This window comes from Agelaius phoeniceus, chromosome 29 (genome assembly GCF_051311805.1).
Source record: "Agelaius phoeniceus isolate bAgePho1 chromosome 29, bAgePho1.hap1, whole genome shotgun sequence".
NCBI lineage: Eukaryota > Metazoa > Chordata > Aves > Passeriformes > Icteridae > Agelaius > Agelaius phoeniceus.
Genome location: NC_135293.1, coordinates 2,770,542 through 2,789,666, shown reverse-complemented (window position 1 = coordinate 2,789,666; position 19,125 = coordinate 2,770,542). Strand labels below are relative to the sequence as shown.

The 19,125-nt window shown below is 49.9% G+C and overlaps 1 protein-coding gene across 2 annotated transcripts; it reads left to right on the top strand.

Moving 5' to 3' along the window:
- The first annotated feature begins 407 nt into the window (after positions 1 to 407).
- BSG (basigin (Ok blood group)) lies at positions 408 to 17,261 on the top strand. Of its 2 annotated transcripts, XM_054650066.2 has the most exons (9): positions 410 to 564; positions 4,729 to 5,076; positions 6,901 to 7,057; positions 9,062 to 9,150; positions 9,983 to 10,110; positions 11,696 to 11,969; positions 15,540 to 15,564; positions 16,260 to 16,327; positions 16,467 to 17,261. In XM_054650066.2, exons 1-8 carry the CDS (start codon positions 483 to 485, stop codon positions 16,315 to 16,317), a joined length of 1,161 nt encoding a protein of 386 aa, XP_054506041.1. In that variant the 5' UTR covers positions 410 to 482; the 3' UTR covers positions 16,318 to 16,327; positions 16,467 to 17,261. The 2 variants fall into 2 exon arrangements, with proteins under 2 accessions (XP_054506040.1, XP_054506041.1); XM_054650065.2 differs by lacking the exon at positions 4,729 to 5,076 and having other exon boundaries at positions 408 to 564.
- Positions 17,262 to 19,125: the final 1,864 nt, after the last annotated feature.

Sequence of the window (19,125 nt, the reverse complement as noted above, 5' to 3'; positions counted from 1 at the left end):
GTGACTCTGCCCACGCGGAGCCGCGTGGCCTGGCGGGCGTGCGCGTCCCGGTGCTGCCCCCGGTGCGTGCGTGCCCCGGCTCGGCAGGCACGGACACGTGCGGGCCTGCTCGCCTCCCCCCCGTCCCTCCGCGCTCCCGGACCCGCCCCGGGCAGCGGCCGCACCGGGGGCACCCCCGGGACCCTCAGCCCCGCCCACAAGGCGCGTTCCCATTGGCTGTCCCGGTAAGTGGGCGCGGCCGGGCGGGACCGGCCCGAACCGGCTCTGCCCTCGGGGCCAGGAGAGAGGAGAAGGCGCTCGGCGCGATCTCATCTCTGATTGGCCGCGCCGCGCCGAATGGGCGGGGTCTGCGCGGCGCAGCGCCGTGCGATTGGCTGAGCGGCTGGGGGAGAGGGGGCGGTGCTCCGTGTGGCCCCGCCTCCCCCCGGTGCCCCCGGTCGCGGTTATAGCGCGCGCGCGGCGCGGCGGGGGCGCGTGCGGAGATGGCGGCGGGCGCGGCGGGAACGCGCGCGGTCCTGGCGCTGCTCGTCTTGTGCTCGATGGCCGCCGGCGCCGCGGGGACAAGTACGGACCGGACCGGGGCGAGCCGGGCTGGCTCCAGGCTGTGGGGGGGTCCATTCAGGCGGACCGGGGTGGCGGGGGGTTGGCGGGGGGGGGGTTGGACCGAGGGACGTTCCGCGGGGGCTCCGAGGGGCTTGGGCAGAATCCCGGCCCCGCGGGTGCGCTCCGGGCCGGCTCCGGGAGCGGCGGGTGGGGGGGGAGGAGCGGCGGCGCGGGCGCCTGCGGCGGGGCACGTCCGCGGCGGGCGGGGCCGGGGGAGCGGAGGCGCCCTGGGGTTATCCGGGCATGGCCGGGCCGGGCTGGGCTCGGCGCAGCCGTCGGGCAGTCCCGGAGATCGAGCGGAGGATGCGCCGCGTGCCCGGTGATCTCTTAAACCGGCGGAGCGACCGGCACCGCGCTGGGTTGTTTTCTCCTTAGGAACACCCAGGAGTTTATTCCCCGCAGCCGCTTCTCCGGTTTCCGTGGCTGAGGAGCAGCAACGAGTCCCCCCCGGGCTTTAAAAAACCTTAAAGATATTCGGGATAATCCGCGGGGCGGAGCGGGTCCGGGCGGGGCCGGGGCTCCGCAGCCCCCGGTGGGCACCGGGAGCTCTGCCCGGGGCCGGGGCTCCGCAGCCCCGGAGGGCACCGAGAGCTCTGCCCGGGGCTGGGCTCCCCCTTTCACCCCCGCAGGTTTGGGAGGAGCTCACGGCGAACCCGGGCGGGCTCTCCCCGTGCCCGAGGTGCGGATGGAAGAGGCTCGGTTCGGTCGCTGGTCCTGGCTGCTCGGCGTTTTGAATTCTTAAACAATTCGTAGCCTATTTGCACTTAATTCAGCCTGGTAGAACCGAACCTTAAGACTGAAGGAGTGTGTGGGTCATGGAAAGTGCGTGTTCTAATAGTTTCTTTTTACAGAATTGCGTTTTAATTCTGCAGGGCAGAGCCTCCTTCTAAACCTCCCAATTTTCACCTGGAGCTGCCCAGCTTGGCCACATCCCGCTCCCTCTGTGCCCCCGAGGGGTTCCTGAGGCTTTCTCCAGCCTGGGACTGGCACCAGTGGGATGGGGAGGAGGCAATTCCTGCCCTGGGTGGGAAAAACCCTGGAAAAACGGAGCTGGCCCATCAGTTGTGTAATGCCCATGTCCTGCCTGGCCATGCCTGGGCTTGGTGTGGAGCTGTGCTGGTGCCTCCAGGGAGCAGAGTGGGGTTTGGCCTCTCATCAGTGGCTTGGCTTTATGGAGATTAGGGGCTGGAGACTGGGGTTTGGCCTCTGAGCAGGTTTAGGTTTGGCTTTATGGAGCAGACTGGGGTTTAGAGAATGGGGTTTGGCCTCTGAGCAGGTTTAGGTTTGGCTTTATGGAGCACACTGGGGTTTAGAGAATGGGGTTTGGCCTCTGAGCAGGTTTAGGTTTGGCTTTATGGAGCACACTGGGGTTTAGAGAATGGGGTTTGGCCTCTGAGCGGGTTTAGGTTTGGCTTTATGGAGCACACTGCGTAGCAGCTCGCCCCACAGAGCATGGGTCAGTTTGTGTCTGGACTCTGTGCCCTCACGGGGAGGGACCCTGACTTTGACCTGGCTGTGCAAAGCTTAAGGGCAGCTTTTATAGCTCTTTCAAATGGCAGAAAAAGGGTTGGATCCTCAATGATCCCCTTCCCAAACCGAGAATCAAAGCTCAGGCCAGGCAGGAACACGGCCCCAGCGGGGCTCTGGCCAGGCTCTGCCACCCCGAGCACGTCCCACTGCTGTGAGCACCCCGGGGACTCCTCCCTCTGCGGGGGGAGAGGTTGTTTTTAGTCTGAAGGTGACTCTGGAGAATGTTATCTGCTCTCTCCCTGCCTCCCCTGCTGTCCTGCTGGCTCGGATACCGCGCTGTGCCCGGGGAGGCATCCGGGCTCAGCCCTGTGGGGAGCGTCTGGGCTTTGGGAGCTGAGCCCTTCTTGCAGCCTCTCACCCTCTGGAAAATGTGGCAGCAGCCCTGAGCGATCCCAGTGGTTTTCTGCTGGTCATTCTCCTGTACCTTGGGCTGGACAAGTGCTTTCCCCAGCCCCGAGAGCCCACGGTTGGGATTTCCTGCTCAGGACAGGGAGGGCATTAATCCCGTGGGAATGTGAGTGCTGCTTGCTGGAGCCTTTTAACCTGTTTGAACTGCCCCACTTGCAGCCTCTCGCTCTCTGGAAAATGTGGCAGCACCCCTGAGCGATCCCAGTGGTTTTCTGCTGGTCATTCTCCTGTGCCTTGAGCTCCACAGGCATTTTCCCCAGCCCAGAGAGCCCAGGGAGGGCATTAATCCCATGGGAATGTGAGTGGTGCTTGCTGCTGCTTGCTGGAGCCTTTTAACCTGTTTGAACTGCGCGAGGCACCCTCTAACTCGCAGCAAATAACCTTGCAGAGCTTATTTTGTCAGCGTACAGTAATCACCTTGTAGCTGTAAACCCCTTGATCTTTACCAGCTCCCGCTTTAATTCGGGCTGCGCTCGCAGCAGACGGGCTCACACAAAGTGCTGTGGGCAGTTCCAGGGCTTGGCAGCCTTGGGAGTGTTTGATCACAGGGCTGTGGTGTGGAAAAAACCCTTCTGGCGTGGTTCTGGGGGTGGAACCCAGCTGATGGCCCCATCCCATAACACCTCTGGGTACCCCTGAACCTCCTGCTTGGATAAATTGGTGTCTGCTTTCTCCTTGGAGTGCCTTGGTCACCCCACAATGAGGGATCCTTTCTCTTTCAGCCATGCTTATTCTTCAAAACTTTCATAGCTTTAGTAAGAAAAGCTACTTTTTCCTTTAAAAATACGGAATTAATTTTTCTAGGAATCAAGCTTAGCTTACGGGCTAACTTGTGTCTTTCTAGAGTTTGAGCAAACTTGGGTTTGTGACACTGATTTCTTCCTCTTAGGATTTCCTGTTAAAACATCTCCAGGCTTTCAAAACCCCCAAAAACTCCTTCTAAGCCCAGTTCCTCTGTGCCTGTACGTCATGGTGCATCCGTGGAGGGTTGTGTGCAATCACAAAGTGCTTTCAACTGAGCTAATTAATTCCTGGAAGGTTCTTGGGGTGCCTGTTAGTACAGGAAGGATGTGTCTCAAGCTCCTTCTGAAATCTGGCTGGGGCTGGGTCACGTAGTGAGCTCTGCTTGTGCCTGATGGTTTTTCTCCAAGTGGAGCTGCTGAGCCTCCCCCTTCCTGCCCGCCCTGGGAAGGGCTCCTGGAGCTGGGGCTGCTGCCCTGGAGCCCGAGGTTGTTTGGCAGCTGCACTGCAGGTATTTAATTCCAATAGGGACCGACCTTTGAACTGGCTGATTCCAGCACTGAACCCTCTGGCTGCAAGGGCAGAGTGAAAAACACCCAAAATTCCAGCCTGCAGCTGCTGCCTGTGCCTCTGCTGTGTTGGTTGCCAGTTCAGCTCTGCAGGCTGGTCTTGCCCGAGATGAAAAATCAGATTTCTCTGTTTGTATGACAACAAATTTACACTTTTCCTCACCTGCCTCGTGACATCTTGCGGTCTGCGAGACTTTCTGCCTCTCCCAAAGAAGTTCTGGCCTCGGGGTTGTGCTCAGGGGTGCCTGTGGGCACTTTGAGGGGCTGAGGGATGGAAGGAGGGTGTGGGCTGGTCCATGTGGCTGTGGCTGGTACGTGTGGCTGTGCCATGGCTCAGCAAGGGGGGGCCTGGACCCCGGCCAGCTCCAAATTAGTCAGGCAGCCCAGGGCTGTGCACTGAGGGGGAACAGACACGTTCCCCTTGAGGCCACAGGGGCTCACTGAAGCTCTTTTCCCACCGCAGTTGTCTTCATAAAACTGGCTCTGAGGGGGCTCAGGGTCCTGCTGCCTTGCTGTCCCCAGCTTTCCATGCTGAGGTGACCTGTGCAGCACCAGGCTGGGGATTGTGGGGGCTGCATAAGCCCCTGAAACACAAATTGAGTGCTTTTATTGTGCTTAGGGGCCTTGGGCTGTCCCTCACAGCAGGTGGGGCATCCAGTTTGGATAGTGGCACGAATTGAGTGCTGGTTTTGCAGTGGAAATGCAGAATGCAGGCGAGCCAGGCAGAGCTCAGAGTGTGGAGGGGAGGGAGGGATGAGCACACTGATGTGCACACAGCTTGCAGCCTCTGCTCAGCCGCCGAGGGTTGTTTTTGCTGGTGGAAGGTGAGTTCTTGCTTTGCACTAACACTTTGCACTAATACCTCTCCAACTCATAGCTGGTTTTATAAAGTCACCGCTGTCTCAAAAGAGACTGGCTCAGGACAGCGTGGAGCTGTACTGCGAGGCGATTGGCAATCCCATCCCCGAGATCCAGTGGTGGTTTGAGGGCAACGACCCCAATGAGACCCATGCCCAGCTCTGGGATGGCGCACGGCAGGACCGTGTCAAAATCAACGCCACCTACAACCTGCACTCCACCAGCACCATCTCCATCGCCAACCTCACGGCCGACGACTCGGGCATGTACGAGTGCAGGGCCAGCAACGACCCCGACCGCAACCACTTGTCGAAGAGCCCCAAAGTCAAGTGGATCCGTTCCCAGGCGAACGTTTTTGTCATCGAACGTGAGTGGCCGCACGCCGAGGCCTTGGCACTTTGCTCGGACACCGGTGTCTCGAGTCTCCCGCCGTGCTCACCCCCGCACCCGTGTCCTGAAAGCTCTCCCCACCCTCCCACCCCAGCTGTAGAAGTCAGAGGCTCCCACCCTGTGTTGATGTCCCCCCAAACCACCACCACTACCCGTGACTTGACCCGCTGCTCAAAAAGGGTTGTGGCTTCTCCCCGATCAAAAAATTCGCCCTCCGGCCATCCCGCGCCTTTTCCGGAGCCAAAGAACCTGGAAGTTGCCGCTTCCCTGAGCGCCTGGCTGCAGAATTAAACCTTCATTCTGTGGTCGACTCTTCCCCAACCACCACTGACCAGCAGCCCTTCCTTGCAGCTCATCCAGCTCCTTCTCCTTGCAGCAGCCCTGCTTTCAGCTCGCTTCCGTGCTGGTGAACCCAGACTCTTGGTGGGGGAAAAAAACAAAAATCTTGCTTTGAGGTCTGAGATGCAACCGTTTTTGAAATGGCCGTGTCTGTGTGACACCTGAGTGTTGGTGGTGTTGCTTGTCCTGTGGATGTGGCTGGGTTCCTGTGACCGTGTTCACAGGGGTCTCAGGATGAGGGAAGAGACGAGGCTGTGACTCCATGTTTGAGAGGGCTTGATTCATTATTTTATGATATATATTATAGTAAAACTATACTAAAAGAATAGAAGAAAGGATTTCATCAGAAGGCTGGCTAAGAATAGAAAAAGAAGGAATGATAACAAAGACTTTCTGTCTGAGCCAGCTGACTGATTGGCCATTAATTAGAAACAACCACATGAGACCAATCACAGGTCCACCTGTTACATTCCACAGCAGCAGATAATCAATGTTTACATGTTGTTCCTGAGGCCTCTCAGCTTCTCAGGAGGAAAAATCCTAAGGAAAGGATTTCCATAAAGGATGTCTGTGACAGGTTCCCACTCACAGAGTGTTGCAGCACCCAGGCTGCTTCCAGAGCTAGAAACGGGGAGGGGGATAAAATCCTGCTGAGGTCTCCCTGTGAGTGCTGGAGTTAGGAGAGCTGCCTTTCCAGCAGGAATGGAGTGCAGAGCTCCAGCAGGACCCTTCTTCCAGTGGCATTTGGATAGGAGGAAATGCCAAGTGCCTGTCAGACCTGGCAGGAATGGGGTGGGAGGGTAGGGGCTGTAGTGGCACTGGGGCTGTGCAGTGGTGCTGCTGATGGCAGCTGCCTTCTCGGACAGCCTCTTACAAGTAGAAATGCCTGAGTCATCTTAGCTTGCATAATTTACTGCTGCCTGGCACATGGAGGAGGCCCAGGACCTCTCGGAGCCAGGGCTCTGAGCTCTCCCTGGAGCCATTCTCCCCAAACCCTTTGGGGCTGTCACGCAATCCTGTCTCACTGCAGAGGGTCCTGGCTGCCCTCTGTGCTCCCTGCAGGTGTCTGGAGCTGCTCAGGTGCTGGGAGGTGTTGGCACACGAGCTCTGTGGTGGCTCCCAGCAGCAGCAGAGCCGTGCTCTGCCCTTCAGAGTGACCTTTTCCATTGCTTATTGAGCACTGGGGCTGCAGCCGTGGCAGGGACACGGAGATTCCAGTGGTGCAGGACACAGCAGCCAGCCTGCTCCTGGGGGGAGCAGCTGCAGGGCCATCCCAGGGCTGCTCAGCTGCCCTTGGGGACACCCTGCTGCTGGCCAGGTCTGGTAGGGAGCTGTGTGAAGGTAAGTGGGAGTGGGAATAGGGACAAGGAGCTCTGTGGGGTTTGCGTTGCAGGTTCTTGGGCACCGCGTCAGCTCTGTTGTACCCTGGGTTAACTTAAATCCAATTTTTTTACCAATGCAGGTCCAGAAATTGTTACTAATGTCACTGTGGGTCCTGACAAGGTGACCCTGAGCTGTAGCATATCTGCACCACAACTCCCCATCACTGGCCACAAGTGGATTCACAAGGAGAAGACCCTGCAGGAGGACAGCAACTCGGGTGCTTCTACCAGCTACACGTGAGTGTCAGGGCAAGGTCAGAACCTGGCCACAGGCAGGTTTTTTACCCCAGAAAGCAGCTGGTGTTTGCTTCAGCTGGAACCAGGGCTGAGTTCTTGGCAGCTCTGTTGATGGGGTGGGGTTAACAGAGTTTTGGTGAGGCCACTCTCCTTTATAGGCAGCGAAAAGGAGGAGAAAGGGGCAGTTTTGTGCCACAAATATCCTCTTAGAAAGAGATTTCCTGATTTTAAGCAGGTGTTCAGCTGGACTCTGGCTGTTCAGTGTTCCAGAGCTTTGAAGGAGCCCTGCTCTGGGCAGGCCACCAGCAAGAGGCTCCAGTTTGTCACTATAGGACACAAAACAACACACTGCTGTTTTCAAGGTGAAAAAAGGGAAGTTTATTTTCTGACTTTAACACTTATTGATTTCTATAAGTAACAGTGGATTGGAGGGTGAAAGTGCCACCTCTGCAATGACACTGGACAAACTAACAGTCCATCAAATTTCTCTTCCTCTATAAATAATGCAAAACAATATTTACAGGAAGTTTGTTACAAGAACGTAAGCGTCAGAAGGCTTGGAAAACCTTAAAAAATAAGGGTGGCACATGTTATTTCTACTTGGAGCTTCCCTTCCCAGGGTCCCAGAAGGAGTTGGGTGCAGGAATAGCAGCCTTATTGTGGCAGTGCAGTGAGCTTTCCTTTCTGATTACACTCAGGCCTGGCTGGCAGTGACCCAGCAGCTGTGGAGGCATCATGTCCCTTTGTGTGGCACTGCAGACGTGCCTGTCTCCCCATAGCAACAGGGAGCTGAACAAGGATTAAAGTATTTATAACCCAGCCTCCCTCGTGTGACCTCAATTCCTCAGCTGAGTGGTTTTTGGAAGTGGGAAGAGCCGTGCAGGGCAGAACCAACAAACAGCTCCTTGTCCCAGTGCAGCCATGGGACAAAGTGTGGGCCCCTTCCCTCGAGTGGGTATTACTGAGCAGCAGAATGGGATGTTTGTTGCAGGGCTGCATAATCCACTAAATCTCATTGCAGCAGCTTTACAGGAAGGAGAATGTGAGGGTTTTTTTTTTCCTCTGTGAGGGGATCAATCCAAAGCAGCACGGCCTGGGTGATCTTTGCCATGTGTTTCACTGAGCTGGAACAGTGATCAGAACTTGACAGACATGGTGAGCATGAAACCCTCTTCTGCCACCCTCAGTGTGTGAGGAGGCTTGGCTTGCTGTAGAAACACGGTGCAACATAAATATTCTGCTGGAATGGGGGACATTTGTTGTTCTGATTTTTTTTTAAGATTTTTCTAGGCCTTCTGATGTTGACATTCTTGTAGCGAACTTTCTCACGCACTTTCTGTAAATAACTCATTGTTTTGCATTCTTTTATGGAGGAGAAGAAATTTCATGGACTGTTTGTCCAGTGTCCTTGCAGAGGTGGCACTGTCACCCTCCAATCCACTGTCACTTTTAAAAAACTACAAATGTTAAAATCAGAAAATAAACTTCAATTTTCTTCACCTTGAAAGCAGCATTGTGTGCACTTGTGTTGTTTCATGTCCTGTAGTGCCATGGGGGCACTTCACACCTGTGCCAGTGCCCTGGGGATGTCACCCTGATTTTTTTAAGTTTTTCTAAGCTTTCTGATGTTGACATTCTTGTAGCAAACTTTCTCACACACTTTCTGTAAATAACTCATTGTTTTGCATTCTTTTATGGAGGAGAAGAAATTTCATGGACTGTTTGTCCAGTGTCATTGCAGAGGTGGCACTGTCACCTTCCAATCCACTGTCACTTTTAAAAAAACTACAAATGTTAAAATCAGAAAATAAACTTCCCTTTTCTTCTTCACCTCGAGAGCAGCGCTGTGTGCTCGTGTTCTTTCTGCAGTGACAGAAATTTCCTATGGAGGAGGCTGCTGATGCTGTTGTGTGTGTGTGATTCCCTAAGCGTGGAGGGTCAGAATCTCTGGATAAATTAAATTTTGCTGTCAAGTTGTGCTTACCTGAGTCCTGTTTTTGGCAGAATTGAGGGGACGATGGAGGAGCACTCTGGCATCTACGAGTGCATCTTTGAAGCCAACCCACAGATCAGAGGACAAGTGAATATTTCTGGTAATTTCATCCCTTTGCTCCTGGGGTCTGAGGAGGGCATGTGGGGAAGCTGTGACCTCCTGAACACTTTGCTGGAGGTTGTTGACTAAATAAAAAAGCTTATATTTCAGAGCTAATCACTGTACGAGTTATTTGCAACCAGGCCTCCACAAAACACCAATTAAAAAGTGGTTTAAACAGCACTTTAAAAAGCAATAGCTTGTTGCATATTCATATATTTCATACATGATGCAAACAATCAAACAAATTCCCACAAGTGGGACTCCCATTATGTATGCTGACAGATGCATTACTTTTATACTGAAATTCCCATTTCTAACAGACCCAAAAACTCCCTGGTTAGATTTTGCATCATGCTGCTCCATAATGGTCCAGATCCCCTGTCCTGGTAGAGTTTTCTATCTTTACCATAAAAATATATCTGACTGACAGCACCCTCCATTCACAAGCCTTTGAAAGATCAACAAGATGCATTTGGAACACATATTTACAACTGAATTTCTGCTTGAAAGGTGATTTTAAAGCAGAAAGTGTCTTTTCAGCTGGAAAAAGCTGCTCCCAGCCCTGAGATCTGGCATTAAACCACCCTTCTGTGGGCATGTTCCCACAGGAATAATGGATACAGGGACAAAACCTGCTGCACAAATCTCTTTGAGCCTTTCCTGAAGCAGCTTGATGCTCTTTAAAAAATGCCAAACTAGCGAGAGGAGCAACCCGACTGAGATTTTGGGGTGGCTGATTTCGTTGAGGTGAGCTGCAGGAAGCACAAATCTCTGTGATTTCTATAATGAGGTGTCCAAATTTGATTTTTTTTTTCCCCCCTTTTGCCTAGTTCCCCCCCAGGTGACGGCGTACAAGAAGTCAGAGCATGGCAATGAGGGGGACACAGGGGTGCTGACCTGCAAGAATCCCTCCTTCCCTGCTGTCACCACCTGGTCCTGGCACAAAAGTGGGCATGGGGTAAGTGCTGGTATTTCCTCCTTCTCCCCTCCTGCCCCTGTCTTTGTGGCGCCAGAGTTATTCCAAAGCTCAGTGCTCCCGAAAAAAAGGATTTCTCAGCACTGCCCTGATGTTCTCCCTGTTGATGGAGTGACTGAATTATTATTTTAATGCTTGAAAAGGCAAAAAGCCCAGAAATTTCTCTCCAAATTTGGTACAAAGATGCCTCAGACCTGGGGCTGTCCAATTGGTCAGAGGCCAAGAGGTCCCACCTGGGTAATTCACTGGAAAAGGAAGAGAAGGAAAGAAATAATCCCTTTTATGGGATGTTCTAGCTCAGTTTTTCTCTGTAAGAGCTTCGTTATTTTGCCTTTTATTAAACTTTTTTTCTGTTTCCAACACCACCTCAAAAGCCATCCTGCTAATTTTAAGCCATTTGGGGTAGCTGAGCTATCTCAAGTGTGATAAATTCTCTAAAAGTTCATAAAACCTAGCTCTAAGAGAAACCCATCACCCTCTTCTTCCTTGTGAAAAATGCCAATCACCTGTTTTTAAAATTTTATAAGTTTAATAGTAATAAAATCATTATAAAAATAGTAATATAATTAGAGTAATAAAAATTTGGATTAGGACAATATGAGATAATATAGAACAAAGATATGAACAAATATAATATGAGAACAATTTGGATTAGGACAATATGAGACAATAAAAACAAAGAGTTAGGGACAGTCTGGGTACCTCTTTCTGGGCAAAATAAGCCTGAAAAAGGACACACAGTACTTAAGAAAATTAATACAAGCTAACTTTCCTACATAACACATAGAGTATTCATTTTAATATTTGCCAAAAGCCAGTCATAAAATACACATTTTTCTTAATACAGCATAACTTTCTAATAAAACACATATAATATTCATTTTAATATTTGTGAAGAGCCAATCCTATAATACCCATTTTTCCACACAGCAAAACTTTATAACATAACACGTATAATATTCATTTGAATGTTTGCAAAGAGCCAATCATAAAACACATTTTTTACATTGAGCTAGTTACAAGTATCTTACCTAGCATAGTTTCTATTTTAATCTTATGCTACAACCTAACGTGGTGGTATAATTACCACACTACCTACAAGTTGTGGTATATTTACCACACTACTTAAAAGAGATTAATGCAGCATAACTTTCTAATATAACACATGGAGTATTCATTTGAATATTTGCAAAGAGCCAATCATAAAATACGCATTTTTCACAATACAGCATAATTTCTAACATAACACACAGAGTATTCATTTTAATATTTGTGAGGAGCCGATCAAATTTCTAACATAGCACATACAATATTAATATTTGTGAAGAGCCAATCATTTTTCACTATACAGCATGATTTCTAACATAACACACAGAGTACTCATTTTAATATTTGTGAGGAGCCGATCAAATTTCTAACATAGCACATACAATACTAATTCTAATATTTGTGAAGAGCCAATGATTTTTTCACAATACAGCATAATTTCTAACACAACACACAGAGTATTCATTTTAATTTTTGCGAACACCCGACCCTATAAATCCCCATTTTCCCCTGCCTGCAGCGCCTGGAGAACGCCTCTGGCAGGTACATCATCAAATCCAGCGGCAACAAGACGGAGCTGCGGATCCTGAAGCTGGACATCGAGCAGGACACGGGGGATTATTTCTGCAACGCCACCAACTCGCTGGGCACGGGCGATGCCACCGTGAACCTGCGCGTGCGCAGCCGCCTGGCAGCGCTCTGGCCCTTCCTGGGCATCGTGGCAGAGGTGCTGGTCCTGGTCACCATCATCTTCATCTACGAGAAGAGGAGGAAGCCAGATGAGGTTCCTGATGGTAAGAGGCAGATGGGGTTTTTGGTGAAAAAATGCCTGATCTCGCTTGTTTTTTAACATTTTGAAGATTTTTATGTGTATATAAAATTCATATATATATATATGAATTTTCATAATTTTCATATTTTTATATATATTAAGTTTCGTATTTTTATATTTATATATGAATTTTAATATTGCATATTTATCTATGCATTTTAATATTATATATCTATATTTTTATATATTTTATATACATATATATTTTTATATATATGAATTTTATATATATATAATTTTTCTCTCTATAAAATTCATATATTTATAAAAATCATATCTAAAATATACATATTTATATATCTATATACATGTTTATACATAAAAATATAGAAATTTTATATATATAAATGTATATATTTATATATCTCTATAAAAGTTATATAGATAAAATTTATATATTTATATATCTATAAAATAATATATATATAATTTATATATAGTTTTTCTATATAGGATTTATATAATTTATATACTATAAAAATAGTAATATAATTCGAGTAATAATAATTTCGACAATTTGGATTAGGACAATATGAGACAATAGAAACAAAGAGTTAGGGACAGTCTGGGTACCTTTTTCTGGGCAAAATAAGCCCATAAAAAGACACACATTAAAAGAGGATTAACCCCTAAAAGCAGTAACCTGTTTGTATATTCATACACTTCATACATGATGCATGTGAAAAACGCCCAATCACTTGTTTTTAAAATTTTAAAAGTTAAATATATATAAAATAAATATATTTATATACCATGTATATATAGTGAATATATATATAATTTATATTCTATAAAAATAGTAATATAATAATTTGGACAATTTGGATTAGGACAATATGAGACAATAGAAACAAAGAGTTACAGACATCTGGGTACCTTTTTCTGGGCAGCATACCCCGGGGGTAGAGGGCATCCTTTGAATCTGCCAATCCCTTCTGGAATTCCAGGAGTGACAGACAGTGCTGGGAGGGGAAAGGAGAGGAGACTGACACACCTGGCAGGGAATTATCATGGGAGGGACCCGAGGTTCTGGGGTAAACCCTGAAGTCACACCAAAGAGTGTGGGAAGATCAGGTGGTTTGCAGCTTGCAGGGGTGGTTCTGAGGTTCCTCTCTCAGACCAAGGGTGGTTTGAAGGCATTTGAGGAACCAGGCTGTGCTTCAGCTGTGAGGCTGCCTGGAGTTGCACTGTTTGTGGCAGTGCTGCAGTGAGGTCTGGAGCAGGAGAGGATTCTGAGCAGGTCAGCCTGACCCTTTGTCTCACCAGTTCCTCTGCTTGAGTGTCTGCAGGGCTGCGTTTGCTTTGGCAGCTCCCACTCTGGACAAGGTGGTTTGTAAATAAATTACCAGAGCTTTTGTGGTGCTGGGAGCTGTGTCAGTGGCTCTGCAAAACCGGGCTCAGCTGAACTTGTGTTCAGTTCAGGATGTTTTGGGTCATCACATCAGCACATCCTGGATCTCAAAGACCCGGTGCTATCTTTAATCTGTTCTGGAAGCAGCGGCTCCTCCCTTTCCTTATCGCCGGGGATCTGCATTGTGTCAGCTCCTTTATCTGATGCTGTTAACAATGCGGTGTGAATGCTCTGCATCCGTCCTGCCCGGGACCCTGCGGAGCCCCCTGCAGGAGCAGCACAGGGGATAAATGTCAGATCCCCGCCCTGATTGCAGGGCTTGGAATTCCACTCCAGGCAGTTGAAACCAGCAGGTGTTTTCCCCTCTGGCACCCCTGTCCTAAAGATGTCCTAAAGATGTCCTAAAGCTGCATCTCCCAGCAAAAACGCTCTGTGATCAGGTTTGTGGTGCCATCACTCCAGGTCTGTGGGGTGCTGATCTGTAGGAGATGCTTTGACAGACAGGTAAATGTCCTGAAATGTCCTGATGCTCCTTGGCAAGAGGAGCTCAAGTTCCCAAATGCTCATGCATGAGGAGACAGCATCACACCCCTTTGATAACCACACATGGCTTTACACTGCCCTGGTATAAAGTGATTTTTTCTGCCCCAAAATGTCTGTAGCTTTGCCCTCACTTCCCTGGTATAATTTGGGGGTTTTTCTGCCCCAAAGTCTCTGTAGCTTTGCCCTCACTTCCCTGGTATAATTTGGGTTTTTTCTGCCCCAAAGTCTCTGTAGCTTTGCCCTCACTTCCCTGCTATAATTTGGGTTTTTTCTGCCCCAAAATCTCTGTAGCTTTGCCCCCGCTTCCCTGGTATAATTTGGGTTTTTTTCTGCCCCAAAGTCTCTGTAGCTTTGCCCCTGCTTCCCTGGTATAATTTGGGTTTTTTTCTGCCCCAAAATCTCTGTAGCTTTGCCCTCGCTTCCCTGGTATAATTTGGGTTTTTTTCTGCCCCAAAATCTCTGTAGCTGTGCCCCTCCTGAGGGGTGACAGTGAGGCCTGTCTGAGCCAGTTCCTATAGGAATGTGCTTCCTGTTGATGGAGTGCCAAAACTCCCTTTTGTCCCCTCAAAAAGGAAAGAAGCCCAGGAGTTTCTCTCCTCGATTAGGTGAAAAAAGCCACCTCATAGGCCTGGGAGGCTTCACCTCAAACTTCAGGATGGCCAATTGGACAGAAACCAAAAAGTCCCGGTTGGGCAATTTACTAGAAAAAGTGAACAAAGAAACTAATGGTTTTTGTGAGGTGTTTTACCAGGAGCAAGGACCTCCTGCACCTGGCTTAGTTTTTCTCTGTTTGTTATTTTGCCTTTTATTAAATCTTTTTGTTTCCAACACTGCCACAGAAGCCATTCTGCTGATTTTTATGCCTCCAAAGGTAGCTGAGCTATCTTGGGTGTGTTATAGAGAGCTTATTAAACCTGGCTCGAGAAGGCTCCTATAGCACATTCCCTCCAGAACTTTCTGTGAGCTGGACCCTGCTGGGATGGGGTGGGGACAGTCTGGCCTGGGATGGGGACAGTCTGACCTGTCTTAGGGGTGATATCCTTGCTGGTGTTACCTGTCCACTCTTCCTTTCTGTGCTGCTGGGTGCCACCTCTCCTGGTAAGTAAAGGTAGTTCCAGATGTGTCTGTCCCTGCCCTCTCACCAGCCATGGGCAGATCCTGGTGCCCAGGGCTGGAGAAAAGGTGATGGGGAGCAAAGGGGACGCCTGGGAGCCTCCTGTTGGGAGGTGCAGGTCTCAGGGAGCTGGTGAAAGGCTTGGCACGTGTTGGCAGAGGTGTTTCCTTAGCTGTGCTGCTCAGAACGTGGTGTGCAGTGTTTGTTTTGGTAGCACAACCTGTGTGTGGGGAGGGAGGAGGGCTTCCTGCTGCTGCTTTTAAAGCCTCCTTCCTGACACATCCTGTTTGGCTTCCCCTTCACCTGCTGGGAGTGTGCTGGGATCTGGGAGCCATCCCAAGTCCTGGTGCCGTGGGGGTGAGCACAGGGGATGGATCCCACCCTCCTCAGTTTTAATGGTGAGGAATGGCTGCCTGGAATGCACTCCCCACTGCTTTAAGGGGAGGCAGAGGTCACTTTGTATGTCCTCTTCCCTGACTATTTATATTTTGTTTTCTATTTTCTGTGCTGTCCTGAATGTGAAGATGATGATGGAGGCTCTGCACCACTGTGAGTACCTTCTTTGCCTGTTCCTATTTAGCCAGATTTGTACTGGTACATCTGATCCAGCCAGGGAATCTGCTCCAAAGATAAAAGCTTTATGCAATGATAAAAGCTGGCTGGTGTGGTGTGATGGTGTTCACAGGGATGAGGGAAGAGACGAGGATCTCACTCCATGTTTCAGGAGGCTTGATTTATTATTTTATGATATATATTACATTAAAACTATACTGAAAGAATAGAAGAAAGGATTTCATCAGAAGGCTGGCTAAGAATAGAAAAGGAAGGAATGATAACAAAGGCTTGTGGCTCGGGCTCTCTGTCTGAGCCAGCTGGGCTGTGATTGGCCATTAATTAGAAACAACAACATGAGCCAATCAAAGATTTACTTGTTGCATTCCACAGCAGCAGATAACCATGGTTTACATTTTGTTCTTGAAGCCTCTCAGCTTCTCAGGAAGAAAAAAATCTTAAAAAAAGATTTTTTCATAGAAGCTGTCTGTGACAGTGCGGGATAATCCTCGGTGGGGGGAGATGTCCCACCATGGTTCATTTGATGTCCCCACACATCCCTGGGGTGGCAGCAGTGTCTGACCCTGCTCTGGGATCTGATCTGCACCCTCTGCTTGGACATTACTGGCTGAGGGGTGCTGCTGGGGGAGCTTTGTGCTCTCCCTTTGCTCACCTCCCTTCTCCCTCCCCAGGAAGAGCAACGCCACAAACCACAAGGACAAGAACGTCCGCCAGAGAAACGCCAACTGAGAGAGGCCAGGTGAGTGCCTGGGGCAGGAGCTGCAGCTCTGAGCCTGCTGGGGCTCTCTGGGAGAAGCCAGAGCCCCTGCTGGCCCAGCTCTACCACCAGCCCAGTGCAGCAGGGTTTATCTAACTGGCTTTTCTTTCTCTCCTGCCAGGTGATGTGTAGATGAAGAACTCGTCTGGACAATTTTGTTTTCTTTTAAATTTTTTTTTTTTTTGGTAAAATAGCACCATGGAATATTCTAGTGCGTCCTTGAGATTCAGTTATTTCACTTTCTAAGGAAACTTTTAAGTTGTAGAATATAAAATACACTTTTTTTTTTTTTTTTTTTTTTAAAGAGTCGTGGGAGGGTTTTTCTACCTGTAAAATGTAAATCCTTTGTTCCTAGTAGTCTGGGTCTCTTGACTGTCTCTGTCCTAGGTTATTTCATGTTGGTACAGAGTGGGGAGGGGGGGTGGCAATGCAGCTGTGCCCCACCTGCTTGTGGGGGTGAGGGAGGAGCTGCTTTGGTGGCTGTTGGGAGATGACCTGAGAGGGTTCAGGAAGGGGTTTTTGTGTCTTTCCCAGTGCATCACCAGGAGCAAGGCTGCACCTTTCCCTGGCCAGGGCTCGTTCCTGGCGTGTCCCTGTCGGGCACACTCCCGGTCAGCTGCTGCCAAGCTGCTCTTGGTTACTGTGCAGCCAGGAGCTGGATGCTGGATAAATGATTGCTGTAACTTATTCCAAGGGTTGTTCATGTCTGTGCAGTGGGGAGGGGCAGGGCGAGCCGGGGCTGGGGGTGGTTTTAAGGTTTAACAGCTTTGTGCTTTGTGCTTGAGCCATCGTGACTCGGGGGCCTGTGAGCAGACAGGTGCTCAGGGCAGTCTAACACCTTTACTGCTGGTTAGCATTGAGCTGTTCCATCTCTTAACACTTCACAAATAAAGATGATTCCTCTCTCTTTTTTCCACCTCTGGACTCTGGTCTCTGTCTGACCCTCTGGGCTGCAGATGCTGTGTCTGGCTTTGGTGCCAGCTCTGGCTGCCCTCTAATTGCTGAGGAGATGCAGCTCAATGGGTGTAAAACCTTCAGGGAGGGGAGGGAGGGGAGTTCCCTGCTCTGCAGAGCCTGCAGCAACCTGGGTTTCACGGTAGCAATTGCTGTAATCAAAGTTGAGGATTTTGGAGAGTCATTGGAGAGATTCAGAACAACATTGCAAATATTAGGATGCAACCCTTTCCAAATCCACACCATTGCATTCATTCAGGACTTTTAATTAAGAGTTCCGGTAATTTACGTTCATATTACAGCTTTTGGTAAGGAGGACACTGCTGGACTTAAATAACATTTCCATGCCAGTCCATTCTGAACTGAACTATTAACAGAGACTGAAATATCATCATAAAACAACTGCTCTACTGTAAGGGACACTGTCCCCTTGCCCTGCTCCACAGTTCCTCAGCTCTTGTGGCTGTGGGCTCAAGGATCAGCCCCAGCCTTGAGGAGCCCCCCCAGCCCCTGCTGTTTGTGTGTCTCACACTTCTCCAAGCAGATTTTCTAGGTTTATTTGGTTTTTTCCTGCCCTTTATGCTTGGAGAGAACAAAGGTGTGAGGCCTTTGGGCACAGAGCTGGGGCCAGGACAGGATCTGGTGGGGAGTCCCTTCTGCTCTCAGGGGCATTCTGCCAGCATTCCTGCCCTGGAGGGAGGCAGCAGAGCCCTTGGGCTGAAGAGAAGCTGCCCTGAGCTCCCAGCTGGCCTGAGGAGCTTCATTCTGGGCCCAGGACTGAGCCACGGCCTTGCTCTGCAGGCAGATGCTTGTCCCTGCCTACGATGGGACAAAGGGGAGCAGGGCTGGAGTGGCCGCCCTGTGCCCAGAGAGGTGGTGCCAGGTCTGGTGGCAGTGCTGACAGCCTGGTGCTTTGGTGGATGGGTCCCTGTGCCTTGCTGTGCTGTGTAAGTGGGTTATGCAAGGCGTTCACAGCCCCAGCCTTGCGCCATCCTGGTGAAAAATCAATGCATGGTTTCATTTCCTTGCACCTGTTGCATTCCACAGCAGCAGATAATCGTTGCTTACATTTTGTTCCTGAGGCCTCTCAGCTTCTCAGGAGGAAAAATCTTAAGAAAGGATTTTTAATGAAAAGATGTCTGTGACAGGGGTCTGGTGTCCAGCTTGGGGTGCTGGTGATGTCCTGAGGTGCTGGTCCGGGCTCTCCATCCCCAGCTACACCAGAGGGGGCTCAGTGCTGGAGCGATGGGTCCTTGGGCGGGTTGGAGGCTGTGTCGCAGACATCTTTTCATGAAAATATTTTCTTTAAGATTTTTTCCTCCTGAGAAGCTGAGAGGCCTCAGGAGCAAAATGTAAACATTGATTATCTGTTGCTGTGCAATGCAACAGGTGGATCTGGGATTGGTCTCATGTGGTTGTTTCTAATTAATGGCCAATCACAGCCCAGCTGGTTCGGACAGAGAGCCCGAGCCACAAACCTTTGTTATCATTCCTTCTTTTTCTATTCTTAGCCAGCCTTCTGATGAAATCCTTTCTTCTATTCTTTTAGTATAGTTTTAATGTAATATATATCATAAAATAATAAATCAAGCCTTCTGAAACATGGAGTCAGATCCTCGTCTCTTCCCTCATCCTCAGACCCCTGTGAACTCGGTCACACTCACCCCAACTAAAGCATCCACCGAGAACTCCGAGCACCAACCCTTGAAACTCTAAACGCCGCTCCCTCGGATGGGCTGGGGCAGCGGAGCCCCGCGGGGAGAGCGGCCGGTCCCGCACCGAGCACACCGGGGACTGCGCTGCCGGAGACCGGCGCCGTCGGGGCG